The 24,265-nt window shown below is 50.7% G+C and overlaps 1 protein-coding gene across 1 annotated transcript in view; it reads left to right on the forward strand.

Annotated features, from left to right (window-relative positions):
* The window catches only part of dnah2 (dynein, axonemal, heavy chain 2), a 314,816-nt gene that overhangs the window by 200,936 nt on the left and 89,615 nt on the right, over positions 1-24,265 (forward strand). Inside the window, exons 60-68 of the mRNA XM_072493227.1 lie at positions 592-731; positions 6,809-7,019; positions 9,388-9,504; positions 11,499-11,640; positions 14,263-14,432; positions 15,794-15,910; positions 18,517-18,681; positions 20,621-20,746; positions 22,615-22,763. Coding sequence (XP_072349328.1) covers positions 592-731; positions 6,809-7,019; positions 9,388-9,504; positions 11,499-11,640; positions 14,263-14,432; positions 15,794-15,910; positions 18,517-18,681; positions 20,621-20,746; positions 22,615-22,763 — 1,337 coding nt within the window. The remainder of the gene's footprint in view (positions 1-591; positions 732-6,808; positions 7,020-9,387; positions 9,505-11,498; positions 11,641-14,262; positions 14,433-15,793; positions 15,911-18,516; positions 18,682-20,620; positions 20,747-22,614; positions 22,764-24,265) is intronic.

A 24,265-nucleotide genomic window follows, 5' to 3' on the forward strand; every position in this document is an offset into this window, starting at 1 on the left:
CCAGGTTCGATCCCGGCTCTGGGTCACTGTCCGTGTGGGGTTTGCACATTCTCCCCCTGTCTGCGTGGGTCTCACCCCCACAACCCAAAGATGTGCAGGGTGGGTGGATTGCCCACAATTGGGAAAAAATGAATTGGGTACTCTAAATTTATTTTTAAAATAAATAAATAAACCCCTTCCCATACCCTCTGCATCTTCACACACAATTTCCCTTCTTCAGCTCCGATATGTAACGTGTAATGTAATTTTCTAATAAAAACATATTAAAAAGGGAGGCTGCAGAGCTACACGAGGCAAGGGGGGTGGGGGGGGGTTTCCTCCGGGTGCTCCGGTTTCCTCCCACAAGTCCCGAAAGATGCGCTGTTAGGTGAATTGGACATTCTGAATTCTCCCTCTGTCTACCCGAACAGGCGCAGGAGTGTGGCGACCAGGGAATTTTCACAGTAACTTCACTGCAGTGTTAAAGTGAGCCTCCTTGTGACAATAATAAAGATTATTGTTGGGGAGCAGGGAGAAGCCAGGATTTAAAAAGTGGAACCTGCACTGCAGGATGTATAATCACCTTGGTTTTCGTTCCTTCCATTGTCCTAGCTACGCAGTAACCTGGCCCACATCTTTGTGACGATGCATCGTTCAGTGACAACGTATTCTGAAAAAATGTTGCTGGAACTACGGAGGCACAACTACGTCACCCCAACCAACTATCTGGAGCTGGTGTCCGGCTACAAAAAGTGAGTGTCAGTGGTTGGTGTGAACTCGACACTCCTTCTCCTAAAGCTGTAATTAATGCCAGGCCACATGCAAGAGGGGACGGTGACCTGGTACCCAATGACGGGATTGTTGGTTTACTTTGCACCTTTGCTATTTTCTTTTCTTCTGGGGAATAGTGGGGAAGGGATTAGTGGGTTCGCTGCTAACCTACTGAACTGCGTTGTGAATGCTCCTTGTGTGGGACCCGAACCGAGAGCTCCAGGCCCAGAGGCAAGGGTGCTGCCCACTGAGCTACAGATCTCCCACTATGGCAGAAGCACCGCATATCCCATCTGACTTGATCCTCATCAAACATACGCACTCGTGTGTGTGTGTTGGTGTGTGTGTGTGTTGGTGTGTGTGTGTTGGTGTGTGTGTGTGTTGGTGGGTGTGTGTGTTGGTGGGTGTGTGTGTTGGTGGGTGTGTGTGTTGGTGGGTGTGTGTGTTGGTGGGTGTGTGTGTTGGTGGGTGTGTGTGTTGGTGGGTGTGTGTGTTGGTGGGTGTGTGTGTTGGTGTTGGTGTGTGTGTGTTGGTGTTGGTGTGTGTGTGTTGGTGTTGGTGTGTGTGTGTTGGTGTTGGTGTGTGTGTGTTGGTGTTGGTGTGTGTGTGTTGGTGTGTGTGTGTTGGTGTTGGTGTGTGTGTGTTGGTGTTGGTGTGTGTGTGTTGGTGTGTGTGTGTGTGTGTTGGTGTGTGTGTGTTGGTGTGTGTGTGTGTGTTGATGTGTCGTTGTGTGTCTCTATGTGTATGTGTTGGTGTATTTGTTGATGTGTCATGTATGCGTCGTTGTGTGTGTCTGAGAGTGTGTGTTGGTGTGTGTTGGTGTGTACGTTGGTGTGTGCACTGACCCTCCGAAAGACCACCCACCTAGGCCCGCTCCCCCGCCCCATCCCCTAACTCACCCTAACCTGCACATTTTATGTCTGTGGGAGGAAACGGGAGCACCCGGAGGAAACCCACGCAGACACGGGGAGAACGTGCAGACTCCGCAGACAGTGACCCAGCGGGGAATCAAACCCAGGTTCCCCGGTGCTGTGAGACAGCGGCACTAACCTGTGTGCCACCGTGCCGCCCTGTCCATCTCTATTCGGGTCTTTGAGAAGGTGGTGCTGAGCTGACCTCTTGAATACAATCGAGTGGTTGGCTCGGCCACTTCAGAGGGCATTCAAAAGTCGCATCACTGTGGGCTCTGGAGTGACGTGTAGTCTAGACCGGGGTCAGGCGGCAGATTTCCTTCCCTGAAGGGACATTAGTGACCCAGGCGGATTTTTACAGCAATCCGCTAGTTTGATAATCATCGTTGGTTTTTAAAAAATATATTTTTATTGAGACATATATAATTTTAAATTTTCAAGAGGAAAAGCAACAAAGTAAATAACACCCACCCAACCAACAACTAACCCCAGCCACCGTGGCTTACATACACGGAACTCATGGAATGGGAGGGAACACCGATAGGGGAGGTGAAACGAAAATGGGAGGAAATGTTGGGCAAGGAATTAGAGGCGGGGTTGTGGGAGGATGCTCTGAGTAGAGTCAATGTCTCCTCGTCGTGTGGCAGGCTCAACCTGATACAATTCAAGGTGGTCCACAGGGCCCACATGCCAGTGACCTGGATGAGCAGGTTCTTTGAAGGGGTGGAGGATAGGTGTGGGCGGTGTACGGGAGGGCCCGCCAATCATGTCCACACGTTTTGGGCATGTCCGAGGTGTGGTAATCGGTATTAGGGGTATTACAGTACCCAGATTGATGCTGTAAGACCATTGGTGTGGGAGGTACCTGAGACAGCAATATCATTGATGAAGCCTGCCTGCTGGTTCCGCCCAGTAAGGCGGAGTATAAGAGCCTGTGTCTCCCTAGCTGCTGCATTCTGTACCTGCGCTGCTGGGGAAACATCTAGTCCAATAAAGCCTTCAATTGTCATCCAATCTCGCTGGTTTAGCACACTGGGCTAAAGAGCTGGCTTTTAAAGCAGACCAAGGCAGGCTAGCAGCACGTTTCAATGTCCGTACCAGCCTCCCCGAACAGGCTCCGGAATGTGGCGACTAGGGGCTTTTCACAGTAGCTTCATTGAACATAGAACATTAAAGCGCAGTACAGGCCCTTCGGCCCTCGATGTTGCGCCGACCTGTGAAACCACTCTAAAGCCCATCTACACTATTCCCTTATCGTCCATATGTCTATCCAATGACCATTTAAATGCCCTTAGTGTTGGCGAGTCCACTACTGTTGCAGGCAGGGTATTCCACGCCCTTACTACTCTCTGAGTAAAGAACCTACCTCTGACATCTGTCCTATATCTATCTCCCCTCAATTTAAAGCTATGTCCCCTCGTGCTAGACCACCATCCGAGGAAAACGGCTCTCACTGTCCACTCTATCCAATCCTCTGATCATCTTGTATGCCTCAATTAAGTCACCTCTTAATCTTCTTCTCTCTAACGAAAACAGCCTCAAGTCCCTCAGCCTTTCCTCATAAGATCTTCCCTCCATACCAGGCAACATTCTGGTAAATCTCCTGTGCACCCTTTCCAATGCTTCCACATCCTTCCTATAATGCGGTGACCAGAATTGCACGCAATACTCCAAATGCGGCCGCACCAGAGTTTTGTACAGCTGCAACATGACCTCAATGCTCCTAACCTCAATCCCTCTACCAATAAAAGCTAACACACCGTACGCCTTCTTAACAACCCTCTCAACCTGAGTGGCAACTTTCAGGGATCTATGTACATGGACACCGAGATCTCTCTGCTCATCCACACTGCCAAGAATCTTACCATTAGCCCAGTACTCAGTCTTCCTGTTATTCCTTCCAAAATGAATCACCTCACACTTTTCTGCATTAAACTCCATTTGCTACCTCTCAGCCCAGCGCTGCAGCTTATCTATGTCCCTCTGTAACTTGTAACATCCTTCCGCACTGTCCACAACTCCACCGACTTTAGTGTCATCTGCAAATTTACTCACTCATCCTTCTACGCCCTCCTCCTGGTCATTTATAAAAATGACAAACAGCAACGGCCCCAAAACAGATCCTTGTGGCACACCACTAGTAACTGGACTCCAGTCTGAACACTTCCCATCAACCACCACCCTTTGTCTTCTTCCAGCGAGCCAATTTCTGATCCAAACTGCTAAATCTCCCTGATTCCCATGCTTCTGTATTTTCTGCAGTAGCCTACTGTGGGGAACCTTATCAAACGCTTTACTGAAATCCATATACACCACATCAACTGCTTTACCCTCATCCACCTGTTTGGTCACCTTCTCAAAGAACTCTATAAGGTTTGTGAGGCACGACCTACCCTTCACAAAACCGTGTTGACTATCTCTAATCAAATTATTCCTTTCCAGATGATTATACATCCTATCTCTTATAATCTTTCCAAGATTTTTCCCACAACAGAAGTAAGGCTCACTGGTCTATAGTTACCTGGGTTATCTCTACTCCCCTTCTTGAACAAGGGGACAACATTTGCTACCCTCCAGTCTTCTGGCACTATTCCTGTAGACAAAGATGACTTAAAGATCAAAGCCAAAGGCTCAGCAATCTCCTCCCTAGCTTCCCAGAGAATCCTAGGATAAATCCCATCCGGCCAAGGGGACTTGTCTATTTTCACACTTTCCAGAATTGTTAAAACCTCCTCCTTATGAACCTCAAGCCATTCTAGTCTAGTAGCCTGAATCTCAGTATTCTCCTCGACAACATTGTCTTTTTCCTGTGTGAATACTGACGAAAAATATTCATTTAGCACCTCTCCTATCTCCTCGGACTCCAAGCGTAACTTCCCACTCCTGTCCTTGACTGGCCCTACTCTTACCCGAGTCATTCGTTTATTCCTGACATATCTATAGAAAGCTTTAGGGTTATCCTTGATCCTACCTGCCAAAGACTTCTCATGTCCCCTCCTGGCTCTTCTTAGCTCTCTCTTTAGGTCCTTCCTAGCTAACTTGTAACTCTCGAAGGCCCTAACTGAACCTTCATGTCTCATCTTTACATAAGCCTCCTTCTTCCTCTTGACAAGTGTTTCGACTGCTTTAGTAAACCACGGTTCCCTTGCCCGACCACTTCCTCCCTGCCTGACAGGTACATACTTATCAAGGACACTCAGTAGCTGTTCCTTGAACAAGCTCCACATTTCCATTGTGCCCATCCCATGCAGTTTTCCTCTCCATCCGATGCATCCTAAGTCTTGCCTCATCGCATCATAATTGCCTTTCCCCCAGATATAACTCTTGCCCTGCGGTATATACCTATCCCTTTCCATGACTAACGTAAACGCAATAGAATTGTGGCCACTATCACCAAAGTGCTCACCTACCTCCAAATCTAACACCTGCCCTGGTTCATTACCCAGTACCAAATCCAATATGGCCTCGCCTCTCGTTGGCCTATCTACATACTGTGTCAGGGAACCCTCCTGCACACATTGGACAAAAACGGACCCATCTAAAGTACACTAACTATAGCGTTTCCAGTCAATATTTGGGAAGTTAAAGTCCCCCATAACAACTAACCTGTTGCTTTCGCTCCTATCCAGAATCATCTTTGCAATCCTTTCCTCTACATCTCTGGAACTTTTCGGAGGCCTATAGAAAACCCCTAACAGGGTGACCTCTCCTTTCCTGTTTCTAAACTCATCCCATACTACCTCAGTAGACGAGTCCTCCATCAAACGTCCTTTCTGCCACCGTAATACTGTCCTTGATTAACAATGCCACCCCTCCCCCTCTTTTACCACCTTCCCTGAGCTTACTAAAATATCTAAACCCCGGCACCTGCAACAACCATTCCTGTCCCTGCTCTATCCATGTCTCCGAAATGGCCACAACATCGAAGTCCCAGGTACCAACCCATGCCGCAAGTTCACCCACCTTATTCCGGATGCTCCTGGCATTGAAGAAGACGCACTTTAAACCACCTTCCTGCCTGCCGGTACACTCCTGCAACTTTGAAACCTTACTCATGACCTCACTACTCTCAACCTCCTGTATACTGGAGCTACAATTCAGGTCCCCAAACCCCTGCTGAATTAGTTTAAACCCTCCCGAAGAGCATTAGCAAATTTCCCCCCCAGGATATTGGTACCCCTCTGGTCCAGGTGTAGACCATCCCGTTTGTAGAGGTCCCACCAACCCCAGAATGAGCCCCAATTATCCAGAAATCTGACACCCTCCCTCCTGCACCATCCCTGTAGCCACGTGTTCAACTCCTCTCTCTCCCTTTTCTTCGTCTCGCTATCACGTGGCACGGGTAGCAACCCAGAGATAATAACTGTTTGTCCTAGATCTAAGTTTCCACCCTAGCTCCCTGAATTCCTGCCTTACATCCCTATCCATTTTCCTACCTATGTCGTTGGTACCTATGTGGACCACGACTTGGGGCTGCTCCCCTCCCCCTTAAAGATCCCGAAAACACGATCCGAGACATCACGCACCCTGGCACCTGGGAGGCAACACACCAACCGCGAGTCTCTCTCGTTCCCACAGAATCTCCTATCTATCCCCCTAACTATGGAGTCTCCAATGACTAATGCTCTACTCCTCTCCCCACTTCCCTTCTGAGCAACAGGGACAGACTCTGTGCCAGAGACCTGCACCCCATGGCTTACTTGTGACAATATGCAATTTGCATTTCATTTCATTTTCATTTCGGGAGTTATTGATCGAGCATCACGAGGCTTAGGGGATTCTGGCAAGGATTTGCCGATGTCATGTCCACGGTATTGAAGGTACGGGTGGTTCCGAGTCCATCGGTGCCGGTTTTTGGTGTGTTGGATAATCAGCATTGCTGATCCTAGCTTTTAAAATTCCAGATATTATCGAATTAATTGAATCTAAAATTTCTAGCGGCTGTGGTGGGATTTCAACTTGCGTCTCTGGATCATTAGTCTGGGCAGCGATGGGCAATCTGGATTCCTGGTCCAGTTACATAACCATTGTGTGGCCATGCGGCAGTGAAATGAACGTAGGCCGTCTGAATCTCCACTGAACAGGCCTTGCGTTCCTGTCACCCTGTCCTGATGGTGGGAGTCCTGTCTGTCCCCTTCTTTCCTCAGGCTCCTGGAGGAGAAGCGCATTGAGCTGAGCACTCAGGCCAACAAGCTGCGCAACGGGCTGTCCAAGATCGACGACACCCGCGACAAGGTGGAGGTGATGTCTGTCGAGCTGGAGCAGGCCAAGGTGAAAGTGGCTGAGTTCCAGAAGCAGTGCGAGGAGTACCTGGTGATCATCGTGCAGCAGAAGCGAGAAGCTGATGAGCAACAGAAGGTGGGCGAAGGGAATCCCCGTCCGCGTTGTATCCCCAGTAACGCTCTGTGAGGGTGCGCCCGCATTAATCCCCATTTACTCGCCCAGTTCAAAGGTCTGCTGGGCTTGGAAATAGATTTGCTCGGCTCCTCTTTTTGCTTTCCTGAGCCTCTCTAAACCTCCTAATTCTTCAGCCCCACGTCCCAGCTTGTACACTTTGTTCCCCTGGCCCTGGTGTGTTTCTTGTCCCCTGTGCACGTAACTCCAGCCAGCGCAGCCACGCTCTCAGCCCGTGCCTCTCTTTCTTACCCCCATCTCTGGTTTCTGGAGAGTCAATAAAGATTTTTATATATCCTTCAGCCCTACTCTTAACTCCAAACCCATTTCCCCCTTTCCCTCCAGCTCACGGCGCACTCCATCGGCCGGTTGGTAAAGCTCTCTCTGGGTTACCTGTCTGCCGGGAGAGGGACCGCAACAGAAGCTGCTGTTGCTTCTGCAGAGTGCAGACCTGCTTCACTTCGGTTTGACTGCAGTGTCTGTAGATTGACCATGGGCTTCTCTTCCTGACCCGGCAGCGTGGGCTCGGGGGGTGTCATTCTCCAGTCACCCACTTCTGATCTAAACACACAATGGAATCTTTCTTAATACATACAATTCAGAGCAAGGGGAGGCCCCTTGAGCATGTTCCACCAATCAATGAGATTGGGGCACTTTGGAAGGTCCAATGCATGTCGGAATTACACAGTAAATGGTAGAACTCTTGCGAGTATTGACAGGCAGAGAGACCTGGGCATGTCCACCGATCACTGAAAGTGGCAACATGTGGATAAGGTGGTCAAGAGGGCATACGGCATGCTGGCTTCCATCGGTCAGGGCATTGAGAATAAAAATTGGCATGTTGTGTTGCAGCTGTATAGAACCTTAGTTAGGCCTCATTTGGAATATTGTGTTCAATTCTGGTCGTCACACTACCAGAAGGATGTGGATGCTTTGGAGAGGGTACAGAAGCAGTTTACTAGGATGTTGCCTGGTATGGAGGGCATCAGCTATGGGGAGAGGTTAGATAAACTTGGTCTGTTCTCACTGGAACGACGGAGGTTGAGAGGCGACCTGATAGAGGTCTACAAGATTGAGTGGCATGGACAGAGCGGATAGTCAGATGCTCTTTCCTAAGGGAGGAGAGTCGAGTACCAGGGGACACAGTGCGTGGGGAAAAGTTTAGAACAGATGTGCGAGGCAGGTTTTTTACACAGAGGGTGGTAAATATATGGAACGCGCTGCCTGGGGAGGGGGTGGGAGCCGGTACGATAGCGGCATTTAAGGGGCATCTAGACAAATATATGAATAGGGAGGGAATGGAAGGATATGGACTCCGTAAGGGCAGATGGTTTTAGTTTAGGCAGGAACCATGGTCAGCACAGGCTTGGAGGGCCGAAGGGCCTGTTCCTGTGCTGTATTCTTCTTTGTTCATGGCTGGCCTGGTTAATAAGATCCTGGGAGCTGAGGAGCAGCAGAAAGGGGTTTAGATGGCCAGGCGCACAGGTCAGCAAAAGGGTTGTGCATGGGGACTGGAAATGGTGCCTTTTAACTCCAAGGAATTGAAATTCAAAACTGAGAATAAAACGCTTCAATTACACCGAGCCATGTTCAGACCCCATCCAGAATATCCTCACTCAGTTCTAGGCACAGCACTTCAATAAAGATGTATTGACCTATTGGAGCATATACACCCCAGATTCACCAGAAAGATATTGGGGGCGCTCTGGAGGGTTTAGTTCCAAGAATAATTTGTACGAAGGTGGCTTGTGTTTCCTTGAGTTTACAAGGTTGATAGTTAATCTGATCACAGTGTTTGAAGTGACGGAAGGATAGATTGACAGAACCCAGTCCTTCTGGTTGTGGTGGTGGTGGTGGTGGTGGGGGGAGTGGGGGTAGGGCAACGGGACACGGTCTTAAAAATTAAAGCTAGAGACTATGATGTCAGGAAGTGCTACTTCACGCTAAGGGACGTGGGATTCTGGAACTCTCTCCCTGAAGAGGTCCTGAGTGTTGGGGATTTGAGGGGCAGGTCAGCCGGGATCTGATTGAGCGGCGCAGCAAGCTGAATGTCCGCCTCCTGTCCCTCCGAGCATGCTTGTGGGCAGGCACCCCGACCAACCTGCGTGCATTTCCCAGCGTGAGGGCATGTGCACCTTCCAGCCAGAGTCACGGTGGCCATCAGCTACCTTGGCCACTTCGGAAAACACCCAGCCCGGGTTTCTCATGCCCCTGCCAGCTGAGAAACAGCTCGGGGGCTGCAGTCGGAGGCACGAGGGGAGTTCTCCTCTTCACTCTATTATGATCGCTGTCCTGATAAGTTAACCCCTTTTGAGCATTTCTCTCCACACAGACTGTAAGCTCCCACAGTGAGAAGATTGCAGCGGAAGAAATAAAATGCAAAATAATGGCAGCGGGCGCCCAAAAGGAACTGGATGAGGCCATGCCAGCGCTGCAGGAGGCAATGAAGGTACGAAGCTGGGGAGAAACGAGAAGTGACTTGACTCATATACAGCCTCCCTCATCTGCTGCTTCTTCACCCCCCACTGTCGCGGAATCTCACGTTGGGGGGTGGGGGGTGGGGGTGGGGGGGGGGGGGGGGGGGGGGGGGGGGCGAGTGCCAGCCTGGCTCAGCGAGTGGGTGCTCTCACCCCCTGGGGTGAAAGGTTGCTCGTTCAACAGCCCCATCCAGAGTTTGCGTCGAGGGAGTGCTGCATTTGTAGGGGCTGACTGACACCCTATGGCTGGACTGGAGAGGCCGGGGCGGGGGGGCAGTCTGCTAACTGCACCAGCGCCTCGACAGTCAGGGCTGTTAACCAAAAGCTTGTGTGAAATACACCCAGGAGAATCACGTGGCTGTAGAGCCGTGCACAAAAGCATTGGCAGGAGAACAGGTTTGTTGCACATAGTGTTTTGATCAAACTAACTACACGCAAAACACGGAGCATTTTCAAAATAAATTAGCAGCGCCACATCTGTTAATTTCCAGTGTTGTAGCATTGCACAGCTCTTATCCACTTAGTCCTAATTTCCCCCTTGTCTTTCTCCAAAGTCCTGTACATTTGTTTTTCCTTTTTGAGAATTAATCTACTTCCATTTCAAAGTCAACACCGAAACTGCTTGCAACTCCCTTTCGGTCAGCGCCTTGTAGATCACAGCAACCTGCTGCATGGAAAAATAACATTCTCATTTACCCCCTTACCCGCTTCTCTCCAATCTGTGTCCCTCAGGTTACTGATCCTGCTGCCGCCACTGGAAACGCTCACTCCTTATTTACTCCCACCAAACCTCCTAAGGGTTTGAGCACTGCTTGGCTTTCCCTGCTCTGGGCAGGGCAATCCCAGATTCCCCAATCGCTCCACATTAACTGAACTCTCTCACACCTGGAACCATGCGTATAAAAGTGGTATAAATAACTGCAAGGGTTAATGAAATGTCTAGAATAGCCACTAGAATCATAGAATTTACAGTGCAAAAAGAGGCCATTCGGCCCATCAAGTCTGCACCAGCCCTTGGAAAGACCACCCTACCCAAGCCCACACCTCCACCCTATCCCCGTAACCCAGTAACCCCATCCAAGCTTTTTGGACAATACGGGGCAATTTAGCAAGGCCAATCCATCCACCTAACCTGCACATCTTTGGACTATAAGAAGTCTCACAACACCAGGTTAAAGTCCAACAGGTTTGTTTCAAATCACTAGCTTTCGGAGCACTGCTTCTTCCTCAGGTGAATGCGTGGGTTTAGCATGTGCTCCGGTGTTGTAAGACTTCTTACTGTGCTCACCCCAGTCCAACGCCGGCATCTCCACATCATCTTTGGACTGTAGGAGGAAACCGGAGCGCCCGGAGGAAACCCACGCAGACACGGGGAGAATGTGCAGACTCCGCACAGACAGTGACCCAAGCCGGCAATCGAACCCGGGACCTTGGAGCGGTAAAGCAACTGTGCTAACCACTGTGCTACCCTAGCTGCCCGAGATGGAGCTACAGCTACAAGTTAATAAGGCATTGATGCTAAGCCTCGTGCGTGGGAGAGTTAGCCAGAGGCAGACTGAAGTAAATAGAGTTGAGTAAGAGCAGATCATAGTTTATTATAGTGTAGAGATTAGTTGCAGGTGAGTGTAGATTATATGTTAATTATCAAATGTGTATTACTAGGAGTACGTGTCAAATCCAAATTAGTAGTGTTAACAAATTTGTAGCTTTGTTCAAGTTCAAGCTATTTTGTGGTCTTTGTGAACACTACGCCGACCATCCTGAATTTAGCAACACAAAGTACACCACACCCTGCACCCTTTCCGATGCTAAAAAACTTATTTTCTGAGGTCCTTCACGGTTTACCAAGGCGTCGCTGCCTTCCTGCCACTGCTAGGTGCGTGCAGCGCAGAGCAGCTTGCTGGGGTTTGAGTGAGGCTGGCAGCCGAGAAATAATGCGCTGTCCCAATCCTTCTTTACTTTCCAGGCTCTGGAGTCCTTGAACAAAAAGGACATGACTGAAATCAAATCATACGGCCGCCCTCCTGTCCTCGTTGAGACGGTGATGCAAGCTGTCATGATTCTCCGAGGAGCGGAGCCAACCTGGGCAGAAGCCAAGAAGCAGCTGGGTGAGAGCCTCGTTTCTGATGTTGGCTGGCAGGATGGTTGGATGAAGACGGTTTGGGAGTTTGGGAGGATGGGACATTCTTTTGAGGTGTAATATGTGTGTTTGTTTTGCCACGAACTCCGTCAGCGAAACAAAACGTGTGAAAGGGTTGAGTGACTGATTTATCCAGCCGAATGCCAGCAGGATAATTGTCAGCTCAATCTCTGTCAGCTCAACCTTAAGCATGATCTAAAGTGCCCTGTCCGAAACAGAGTAAGGGGTAACCATCCCTCGGAAACACAATACTGATCGCTGTCGGGGTATCAGAGACTGATCCCTGTCGGGGTATCAGAGACTCGCTGTCGGGGTATCAGAGACTCTCTGTCGGGGTATCAGAGACTCGCTGTCAGGGGATCAGAGACTGATCCCTGTCGGGGTATCCGAGACTGATCCCTGTCGGGGTATCCGAGACTGATCCCTGTCGGGGGATCAGAGACTGATCGCTGTCGGGGTATCAGAGACTCGCTGTCGGGGTATCAGAGACTCGCTGTCGGGGTATCAGAGACTCGCTGTCGGGGTATCAGAGACTCGCTGTCGGGGTATCAGAGACTCGCTGTCGGGGTATCAGAGACTCGCTGTCGGGGTATCAGAGACTCGCTGTCGGGGTATCAGAGACTCGCTGTCGGGGTATCAGAGACTCGCTGTCGGGGTATCAGAGACTCGCTGTCGGGGGATCAGAGACTCGCTGTCGGGGGATCAGAGACTCGCTGTCGGGGGATCAGAGACTCGCTGTCGGGGGATCAGAGACTCGCTGTCGGGGGATCAGAGACTCGCTGTCGGGGGATCAGAGACTCGCTGTCGGGGGATCAGAGACTCGCTGTCGGGGGATCAGAGACTCGCTGTCGGGGGATCAGAGACTCGCTGTCGGGGGATCAGAGACTCGCTGTCGGGGGATCAGAGACTCGCTGTCGGGGGATCAGAGACTCGCTGTCGGGGGATCAGAGACTCGCTGTCGGGGGATCAGAGACTCGCTGTCGGGGGATCAGAGACTCGCTGTCGGGGGATCAGAGACTCGCTGTCGGGGGATCAGAGACTCGCTGTCGGGGGATCAGAGACTCGCTGTCGGGGGATCAGAGACTCGCTGTCGGGGGATCAGAGACTCGCTGTCGGGGGATCAGAGACTCGCTGTCGGGGGATCAGAGACTCGCTGTCGGGGGATCAGAGACTCGCTGTCGGGGGATCAGAGACTCGCTGTCGGGGGATCAGAGACTCGCTGTCGGGGGATCAGAGACTCGCTGTCGGGGGATCAGAGACTCGCTGTCGGGGGATCAGAGACTCGCTGTCGGGGGATCAGAGACTCGCTGTCGGGGGATCAGAGACTCGCTGTCGGGGGATCAGAGACTCGCTGTCGGGGGATCAGAGACTCGCTGTCGGGGGATCAGAGACTGATCCCTGTCGGGGTATCCGAGACTGATCGCTGTCGGGGTATCCGAGACTGATCGCTGTCGGGGTATCCGAGACTGATCGCTGTCGGGGTATCCGAGACTGATCCCTGTCGGGGTATCCGAGACTGATCGCTGTCGGGGTATCCGAGACTGATCGCTGTCGGGGTATCCGAGACTGATCGCTGTCGGGGTATCCGAGACTGATCGCTGTCGGGGTATCCGAGACTGATCGCTGTCGGGGTATCCGAGACTGATCGCTGTCGGGGTATCCGAGACTGATCGCTGTCGGGGTATCCGAGACTGATCCCTGCCGGGGTATCCGAGACTGATCCCTGCCGGGGTATCCGAGACTGATCCCTGCCGGGGTATCCGAGACTGATCGCTGCCGGGGTATCCGAGACTGATCCCTGTCGGGGTATCCGAGACTGATCCCTGCCGGGGTATCCGAGACTGATCGCTGCCGGGGTATCCGAGACTGATCGCTGCCGGGGTATCCGAGACTGATCGCTGTCGGGGTATCCGAGACTGATCGCTGTCGGGGTATCCGAGACTGATCGCTGTCGGGGTATCCGAGACTGATCCCTGTCGGGGTATCAGAGACTGATCGCTGTCGGGGTATCCGAGACTGATCCCTGTCGGGGTATCCGAGACTGATCGCTGTCGGGGTATCCGAGACTGATCGCTGTCGGGGTATCCGAGACTGATCGCTGTCGGGGTATCCGAGACTGATCGCTGTCGGGGTATCCGAGACTGATCGCTGTCGGGGTATCCGAGACTGATCGCTGTCGGGGTATCCGAGACTGATCCCTGTCGGGGTATCCGAGACTGATCCCTGTCGGGGTATCCGAGACTGATCGCTGTCGGGGTATCCGAGACTGATCGCTGTCGGGGTATCCGAGACTGATCGCTGTCGGGGTATCCGAGACTGATCCCTGTCGGGGTATCAGAGACTGATCCCTGCCGGGGTATCCGAGACTGATCGCTGTCGGGGTATCCGAGACTGATCGCTGTCGGGGTATCCGAGACTGATCCCTGTCGGGGTATCCGAGACTGATCCCTGTCGGGGTATCCGAGACTGATCCCTGCCGGGGTATCCGAGACTCGCTGTCGGTTTATGATGAGGTGGTGGATTTTAGTCCGTGTTTGATGAACGGACGTGTTTTCATCGAGTTTTATGGAGGTTAATCTGTATTTTTCAGGTGAGGGAACGTTCATTAAGCAGCTCATTAACTTCGACAAGGACAACATTTCGGATAAAGTACTGAAGAAAATCGGGACGTACTGTGCTCAACCAGACTTCCAACCAGAGATTGTGGGCCGCGTGTCTGTAGCGGCCAAGTCCCTGTGCATGTGGGTTCTGGCCATGGAGGTAAGTTGGCATTCACTTACCCATTTCCCTCCTGCTTGCACACGTTCTCTTCGTTCACTATGCTTTCCCTCTCTTCCTTGCTTCCTTTTGTCCCCCTTGCTCTTTTTTCCATCAAGTTCTCAATATCTGACCCTTGTCTTAGCTTCTCTGTTTGAATCCCTCTTTCTCGCTGACCATCTCGCTCTGAACCAAATTGTGAATGAATCACAGATCCAGATGAATAAAGTTAAACGCCGTTTAGATGAATTGTTGGATGTTCCTTGGCCTGGTTTCAGTGAGGATGAGCTGTTGCTCTGATTGATGATCCATGCTTTCATCAACAGTCACTGGTCTCCATCGATGGGAGATCAACGCTAGAACATAGAATTTACAGTGCAGACGGAGCCCATTCGGCCCATCCAGTCTGCACCGGCCCTTGGAAAGAGCACCCCCCTTATGCCCCACACCTCCACCCTATCCCCATAAACCAGTCACCCCACCTAACCTTTTTTGGACACTAAGGGCAATTTATCACGGCCAAGCCACCTAACCTGCACATCTTTGGACTGTGGGAGGAAACCGGAGCACCCGGAGGAAACCCACACAGACACGGGGAGAACGTGCAGACACCGCACAGACAGTGACCTAAGCCGGGAATCGAACCTGGGACCCTGGCGCTGTGAAGCAACAGTGCTAACCACTGTGCTCCCGTGTTGCCCCTAGAAGATTGGAATGTACGTTGCTGGTAGGCCAACATCTATTGCCTGTCCCTAACTGCTGTTGCGAATGTGGTGGTGAGCTGCCTTCTTGAAACACTGTACATCCACCGTGTTGTTAGGGAGGGAGTTCCATGATTTTGACCCAGCAACAGCGAAGGAACGAATGGCCGATATGTTTCTAAGTCAGGGTGGTGAGTGGTTTGGAGGGGAACCTCCAGGTGGTGGGGTTACCGTGTGTACCCCGGCCTGGTCCAGCCTCTGGATTCACAGCCTCTGACCTGCCCTGGTAGCCACAGTATTAATGCGGCTGGGTCCAGTTCAGTTTCTGTGCAATGGTAATCCCTCCCAGGAGATCGATAGTGGGAGATTCAACAAGGTAAGGCCATTGAATGTTCGAAAATCTCTTGTTGGTGATGGTCATTGCCTGGGACTTGTGTGGCACAAACGTGACTTGCCATTTATCCCCCCAAGCTTGCACGTTGGCCGGGCCTTGCTGTATCTGGGTGCACGGACTGCTTTACCGCCTGACATTGTGTAATGGAGAGCGAGCTATAAAGACCCTTTGAAAGAGGTTTTCAATGTGTTTCTCCCTGACACTGACTGGGCCTGCAGTGAATTCTTACATGTCTCTAACTTACCCTCTCTCCATCCCTTTCCCCACAGCTGTACGGCAGACTGTACCGTGTGGTTGAGCCCAAACGGATTCGCCTCCGGGATGCCATGGCCCAGCTCGCAGAGAAGCAGGCTTCCCTCGCTGATGCACAGGCTAAGTTAAGAGAGGTGCGTGATGCTGTGCTGTAACGTGGCTAAGTTAACAGAGGTGTGTGATGCTGTGCTGTAACGTGGCTAAGTTAAGAGGGGTGCGTGATGCTGTGCTGTAACGTGGCTAAGTTAACAGAGGTGCGTGCTGCCGTGTTGTAACGTGGCTAAGTTAAGAGAGGTGCGTGCTGCCGTGTTGTAACGTGGCTCAGTTAAGAGGGGTGCGTGATGCTGTGCTGTAACGTGGCTAAGTTAACAGAGGTGCGTGATGCTGTGCTGTAACGTGGCTAAGTTAAGAGGGGTGCGTGATGCTGTGCTGTAACGTGGCTAAGTTAAGAGGGGTGCGTGATGCTGTGCTGTAACGTGGCTAAGTTAAGAGGGGTGCGTGATGCTGTGCTGTAACGTGGCTAAGTTAAGAGGGGTGCGTGATGCTGTGCTGTAACGTGGCTAAGTTAACAGAGGTGCGTGCTGCCGTGTTGTAACGTGGCTAAGTTCAGAGGTGCATGCTGCCGTGTCGTAACGTGGCTAAGTTTTAAGAGAGCTATGTGCTGCTGTGTTGTAACTTGCTGCTTTGTTAATCCTCCACCTCCTATTTGCAGCTCACTGGAAGCGATAGAAAGCTCCTCGACTACATTCCCTCAGCCCATTGTCCGCACCCTTTACAGTTTTATTTTCTGGAGGTTAAATCACCTTTCCAGTCAAACTGAGCAAACTTTCACCAAAACACCAGGGGTTCTTTTTGCTCCAGATTCTCATCCTCCCTCTCAAAACTGCCAGCGCATTCTGCAGCTTGATTCCATCCGCATTCAGGCTGTCATGCTTCAGAGCCTATTCGCCTGTGGGGGCATCACAGCTAAACCTCACTTCTCATCCACAGACACCGGCTTTGTCATCGGAATGAGCGAATATTGAGTCAGGTGATTCATGTCAAAATTACCCATGTCACCTGTCAGTAGAGTTCGTATAATCGGGAAACGGTGCACAAACAAAAGAAAAATCGTACCACATTGTAAACAACTAACCCCCCCCTCCCCCCGCTCCCTACTGTCACCCCCTTCTCCCATCCTGCCGTCCCCATTTTAACCCCCTTACCCCTACCCCACCCCCTTTTGCCGACACCTCAATCCTGAAAGAAATCAATGAACGGCTTCCACCTCCGAGCGAACCCATTGCCCGGCCCCCTCAGGACGAACCTGACCTTCTCCAGCCTCAGGGATTCCACCAGGTCGCCCCACCCCCCTCACATCCACAAACCCCTGGCAGAACCCCGTCAGCTTTGGACATGCCCAGAACATGTGGGCGTGACTCGTGGACCTCCCCGCATACTGCCCACACACATCCTCCAACCTCTCAAAAAACTGACTCATCTGTGTTATCGTCATACGTGCTCTGCTACCTCAAACTGAATGAGGCTTAGCCTCGCACACGATGAGGACACATTCACCCTCCACAGGGCCTAGGCCCACATCCTGGCCTCCACCTCTCTTCCCAGCTCCTCCTTCCACTTACACTTTATATCCCCCAGCAGGGCCCCCTCTCATTCCGTCAACTCCTTGTAGACCTCGGACACCTTCCCCTCCCCTATATCCCCCTTCCACAGTACCTTGTCCTGCTATCCCAGGGGCGGTAGCTCAGGAAAGACGGCACCTCTCTCCTCAATGAATGGCCTAACACGGGGAAGTTCCGAGGAACAGAGGGACCTTGGCGTGTTTGTCCATAGATCTCTGAAGGCAGGTTAATAGGGTGGTGAAAAGGCATTTGGGACACTTGCCTTTATCAATCTGAGCATAGATTACAAAAACAGGGAGGTCACGTTGGAGTTGTACAGAACTTTGGTGAGGCCACAGCGGGAGCACTGTGTGCAGTTCTGGTCACCACATTATAGGAAGGATGTGATTGCACTGGAGGGGGTGCAGAGCAGATTCACCAGGTTGGTGCCTGGAGTGGAACATTTCAGTTATGAAGGGGGGTTGGATAGGCTGGGGTTGTTTTCGCTGGAGCATAGAAGACTGAGGAGGCGACCTGATCGAGGTGGACAGGATTCTGAGGGGCACGGACAGGGTGGAGAGGGAGCAGCTGTTCCCCTGAGTTGAAGGGTTGTTACGAGGGGGACACAAGTTCAAGGTGAGGGGCCGGAGGTTTTGGGGGGATTTGAGGAAAATCTTTTTGTAAATAAATCAAAGTTGTTTCTTGTACTCAGTGTGGACCCCCGTATCCTTATTAAAGTCACAACATTGCAGGCTCTGGACCAAGTGCTGACAAATGGGATTAGGTGATCAGGGCAGGTGTTTTACACAAGTCGGTGCAGACTCGATGGGCTGAAGAGTCCCTTATGCGTGATCCTGTGAATACACATACCACTTTCGTACATTCGTCACACGAGCGTGGAAGCACTACTGCCGAATTGAGAAGTGAGCTAGACAGATACTTGTCTGAAAGGGAGTGGCGTGTGTGTGAGATACAGAGACTGACAGGTGGGTCGCGGTTTTCACCTCTGGTCCTGCAATCCCATTTGTTTCAAACATGGTCATTGGTAAAATGTGCCCAAGCGTGCAGCCCTTGGTTACCACGGGCGCGAGGCCGCGGCGCCGGTCATTTTTAACGTGCTTTACTGCTTCCCCTGTCAGGTAGCTGAGAAGCTGGACACTCTGAAGAGGCTATACGATGAAAAGCTGGCTCAAAAGGAAGAACTCCGCAAAAGGTCAGAGGAGATGGAGATCAAACTGGACCGTGCGGCTAAGCTGCTGTCGGGTTTAGCCGCAGAGAAAGGACGGTGGGAAGAGACGGTCAAGGTGAGGGGGAGCATGCAGTAACCGTGCAGAGTGACCAACTGGACTCGACTTCCTTCCATCTCTCTCTCTCTCCTTGCAGATTCTCCTTCCCTTCCTTATTTTCCATTCCTCCCTCCTGCCCTTCCTTCCTTCCCTTTCCATTCCTTTCTTTTCCTGCTTTCTTTTTCCATGGGGGGGCCCATGTGGGAGGCGTCAGGGACCGCCAACGCCCCAGATGGACACCCCTTTGATTGGGAGAACTGTGGCCTACTGGCCTCTGCTTGTTAGTGGTGAAGGAGCCTCTGCAATTGGTGACGGTGCTGGGGCTTGTCTGAATGAGGTGTCAGCGTGAGATGGTGCAGTCAGTGATGCTCTTGACATGGAGTGGGGGGGAGTGGGGGGGAGCGGAGCCCCCCAGCAGGGCAAACCCCAACTGCCCTATCCTGAAGCTGTTACAGCCTCTGCATTTGATGTCAGTGTTTGCTTAGCGAATGTGGCTTCAGTCTTCCGATTCATGCAAGGCTGCAGATTGACTGAGCGTGGCTGCCAAGAAGGAACACCCTTCTAACGGTATTGAGGGTTGCAGTCAGCTTGATGGCAAAAGGCAGCGTGGCGCTCGCGTGGACTTGGCTCACCGGTCACACAGCTCCCTGCAAGAGGTGTGAACTCCTGCCGTGCTGCTCCTCCAAGAACAGCCAATGTGTTAAAAACAGGGCCTACGCTTTCTATCAGAGGGGCCAGGATTCCCCTCAGCACTCCCCTTGTAGTGATCTGCATACCTGTACATACACAAGGGATTAATGTAAAGGCATAACAGCGAAATAATCACTAGATGGCAGCACTAGAGATGGGTATAAAAAGTCAGACTCAAGCCAAGATCCGTCCCTTCATGTGGACAGTGACTGGTGACCAGAGGTAGAGAGAGCTCAGAGTGTAGGTGTAGTTAATCAGAGTTAATTCTTAATCAATCTTGTTTATTTAACATCTGGTATAAGTGTTGGAGAGAAAACAAACTCACCGTTTATTTATTTGTTACTCAATAAAGTATTTGCTCCAATTGGAAGACTACGAGTGTTAATCAACATCGAGTTAAAGATCATCCTAGCAAGAAGCAAATGAGTAACATGTATTGCATAAAGTAATATAACACCCTTTTCTGTTTTTAAACAAATCTTTTTATTGGCATTTTTGACATTATATAGATTGACATTCGTGTTTATTGTACAGGTTCTGGAACAGACTGACACCCCATGCAGTAAGGAAGCCCGACCCCGACCCTCAGGTGGCGTATTTGATCTTAGCACTCCCCTTTCTCCCTGTCTGCCCTGCAGCTTGAGCTGTGCGTGCTCTCTTCTGCTGGCCCGCTGTTTTCCCCTCCTCCGGTGACCGGACTGCTGGAGGGGGTGCCAGGGTTGAAAGACGGACGTCATGAACTCTCTTGAGAGTTCGCAATGTGCTACCAGCATTAGGTGCATTCTGAGATGGTGGAAATAGCACAAAATCCCTTTCAGTGTGTCACCCAAGGACAGTTAGAAATTCCGTCGCTTATCACTGGTCACCCAACACCAACAGAGACCCCCCTCCCCCGGGGCACCAAAGGCAAATTCTGCTGCTACCATGCACCCTGCACCCCCACTGGGGCGTTGCTTTGGATGGACCACAAACCGAAAGGAAGACCATGCACGATGTGTAAAAATGAAACATTTCATCTCGCTGTTACTCAAAGGATGTTGAAAATGGGGAGTTGATGAGGCAGCAGGAATGTATTGTCCCTGCTGTGTGCAAAGTGAATTTGAAGGAGCAGAATGTCAAGGCCACAGTGAGGTAGCCAGGGTCGAAAGGTTTTTCCTGCTGTTAATGACGATGGAACCTCTCTCTGGAATCTGTACCACACTGGTTACTTTGCATTGTTCACCCTCGAATGGCCAGCTCCCACACAGCTTTTTCTCTTTCCTGCCAGGGCCTGGAATCAGATATGGGTTACTTGGTTGGAGACTGCCTGCTGGCTTCGGCCTTCCTCTCTTACATGGGCCCATTCCTCTCGAATTATCGGGAGGAGATTGTTAGTGACATCTGGATGAAGGAGGTGAGTGTCAGATATCAGCTATCCTATATCATTATTACAGACAGCCCACATCTTGTGTGTTGTATCTGTGTGTTGTTGCTGACTATTATCACCAGGTTATTAGTGTACCTGTGTACAAAGGTGTACCTGTGTACTGTGATATACCTGTGTACAAAAGTGTACCTGTTACTGTGATATACCTGTGTACAAAGGTGTAACTGTTACTGTGATATACCTGTGTACAAAGGTGTACCTGTGTACTGTGATATACCTGTGTACAAAGGTGTACCTGTGTACTGTGATATACCTGTGTACAAAGGTGTACCTGTGTACTGTGATATACCTGTGTACAAAAGTGTACCTGTTACTGTGATATACCTGTGTACAAAGGTGTAACTGTTACTGTGATATACCTGTGTACAAAGGTGTACCTGTTACTGTGATATACCTGTGTACAAAAGTGTACCTGTGCACTGTGATATACCTGTGTACAAAGGTGTAACTGTTACTGTGATATACCTGTGTACAAAGGTGTACCTGTTACTGTGATATACCTGTGTACAAAGGTGTTACTGTGATATACCTGTGTACAAAGGTGTACCTGTGTACTGTGATATACCTGTGTACAAAGGTGTACCTATGTACTGTGATATACCTGTGTACAAAGGTGTACCTGTTACTGTGATATACCTGTGTACAAAGGTGTACCTGTAACTGTGATATACCTGTGTACAAAGGTGTACCTGTGTACTGTGATATACCTGTGTACAAAGGTGTACCTGTTACTGTGATATACCTGTGTACAAAGGTGTACCTGTGTACTGTGATATACCTGTGTACAAAGGTGTACCTGTTACTGTGATATACCTGTGTACAAAGGTGTTACTGTGATATACCTGTGTACAAATGTGTACCTGTAACTGTGATATACCTGTGTACAAAGGTGTACCTGTTACTGTGATATACCTGTGTACAAAGGTGTACCTGTGTCCTGACATAGAACATAGAATATAGATTCCGGCTTGGGTCACTGTCTGTGCGGAGTCTGCACGTTCTCCCCGTGTCTGCGTGGGTTCCCTCCGGGTGCTCCGGTTTCCTCCCCCAGTCCAAAGATGTGCAGGTTAGGTGGATTGGCCATGACAAATTGCCCTTGGTGTCCAAAATTGCCCTTAGTGTTAGACTAGGTTATGGGGATAGGGTGGAGGTGTTGACCTTGGGTAGGGTGCTCTTTCCAAGAGCCGATGCAGACTCGATGGGCCGAATGGCCTCCTTCTGCACTGTAAATTCTATGATAAAATCTATGACATGTACCAGTGTATTGTGATGTACCTGTGTATTGTGGTGTACCTGTGTACTGCGCTGTACCTGCGACATGCACCTGTATATTGTGGTGTACATGTGTACTGCGCTGTACCTGTGTACTGACATGTACCTGTGTCCGGAGGTGTACCTGTGTCCGGAGGTGTACCTGTGTCCGGAGGTGTACCTGTGTCCGGAGGTGTACCTGTGTCCGGAGGTGTACCTGTGTACTGACGTGTACCAGTGTACCTGTATACTGAGGTGTATATGTGCTGCCTTTGGGATTCCCAACATCCTAACAGCTGCTCCTTGCTGCTGGCCCCACAGAGTGAAAGGAATAACAGGAGCATCTCTGTTCATGAGGAAGTGTCGACCTGGTAATGGCTGCTGTCTCTCTCCACTAGAATGATCCAGCTAAAAGGAACTTTCTGTCCCTCCTGCTGATTGTACAGAAATCCGGACTCCTCGCGTCCTATCATCTTCTAACTGCTCCTTTTCTGGGACCTCCCTGCTTGGCTGAGGTTACCAAGGCCAGTGTTACTGGAGGAGTTTGGACTGCAGTCAAACTCACTGAATGATATTTCCCACAGATCAACATGAGGGCCGTTCCCTACTCTCCTGACTTTGTATTTGCAAACTTCCTCTCGAATCCCACCACAGTGCGAGACTGGAATATCCAGGGACTGCCAACAGATGCCTTCTCCACAGAAAATGGGGTCATCGTAACCAGAGGCAACAGGTACATTGGGGATATGTAGCAGTGGGTGTAGGGAGGAGTGTTTGATGGGGACAGTGTAGAGGGAGCTTTACCCTGTATCTAACCCCGTGCTGTACCTGTCCTGGGGGTGTTTGATGGGGACAGTGTAGAGGGAGCTTTACTCTGTATCTAACCCCGTGCTGTACCTGTCCTGGGAGTGTTTGATGGGGACAGTGTAGAGGGAGCTTTACTCTGTATCTAACCCCGTGCTGTCCCTGTCCTGGGAGTGTTTAATGGGGACAGTGTAGAGGGAGCTTTACTCTGTATCTAACCCCGTGCTGTACCTTTCCTGGGAGTGTTTGATGGGGACAGTGTAGACGGAGCTTTACTCTGTATCTAACCCCGTGCTGTACCTGTCCTGGGAGTGTTTGATGGGGACAGTGTAGACGGAGCTTTACTCTGTATCTAATCCCGTGCTGTACCTGTCCTGGGAGTGTTTGATGGGGACAGTGTAGACGGAGCTTTACTCTGTATCTAACCCCGTGCTGTACCTGTCCTGGGAGTGTTTGATGGGGACAGTGTAGAGGGAGCTTTACTCTGTACCTAACCCCGTGCTGTACCTGTCCTGGGAGTGTTTGATGGGGACAGTGTAGAGGGAGCTTTACTCTGTATCTAACACTGTGCTGTACCTGTCCTGGGAGTGTTTGATGGGGACAGTGTAGACGGAGCTTTACTCTGTATCTAACACTGTGCTGTACCTGTCCTGGGAGTGTTTGATGGGGACAGTGTAGAGGGAGCTTTACTCTGTATCGAACACTGTGCTGTACCTGTCCTGGGAGTGTTTGATGGGGACAGTGTCGAGGGAGCCCGTGCTGTACCTGTCCTGGGAGTGTTTGATGGGGACAGTGCAGAGGGAGCTTTACTCTGTATCTAACCCCGTGCTGTACCTGTCCTGGGAGGGTTTGATGGGGGCAGTGTAGAGGGAGCTTTACTCTGTATCTAACCCCGTGCTGTACCTGTCCTGGGAGTGTCTGATGGGGACAGTGTAGAGGGAGCTTTACTCTGTATCTAACCCCATGCTGTACCTGTCCTGGGAGTGTTTGATGGGGACAGTGTAGAGGGAGCTTTACTCTGTATCTAACCCCGTGCTGTACCTGTCCTGGGAGTGTTTGATGGGGACAGTGTAGAGGGAGCTTTACTCTGTATCTAACCCCGTGCTGTACCTGTCCTCGGAGTGTAGGGGAATTAAAGGTTACAGAAATAAGGCAGGAAAGTGGATTTAGCGAGTGTTAGGCATGATCTTATTAAAAAATATATTTTCACTCAAACATATTCCATTTTATACATAACAATAAAACAACACAAACCCCTTCATCCCACTTAGGCTAAAAGATTCATGACAGAAAGCCCCCAATTCCCAACTCCCTCGCCCCTTTCCAGCAACTAACCGTGACCAGCTTGTTAAAGTATCAAATAAACAGCGGCCATCTTCGGCAAAACTCTTCAATTGCCGCCCTCACGATGTATGTGACTTTCTCAAGGTG

Source organism: Scyliorhinus torazame, chromosome 31 (assembly GCF_047496885.1).
Source record: "Scyliorhinus torazame isolate Kashiwa2021f chromosome 31, sScyTor2.1, whole genome shotgun sequence".
NCBI classification, from domain to species: Eukaryota; Metazoa; Chordata; class Chondrichthyes; order Carcharhiniformes; family Scyliorhinidae; genus Scyliorhinus; species Scyliorhinus torazame.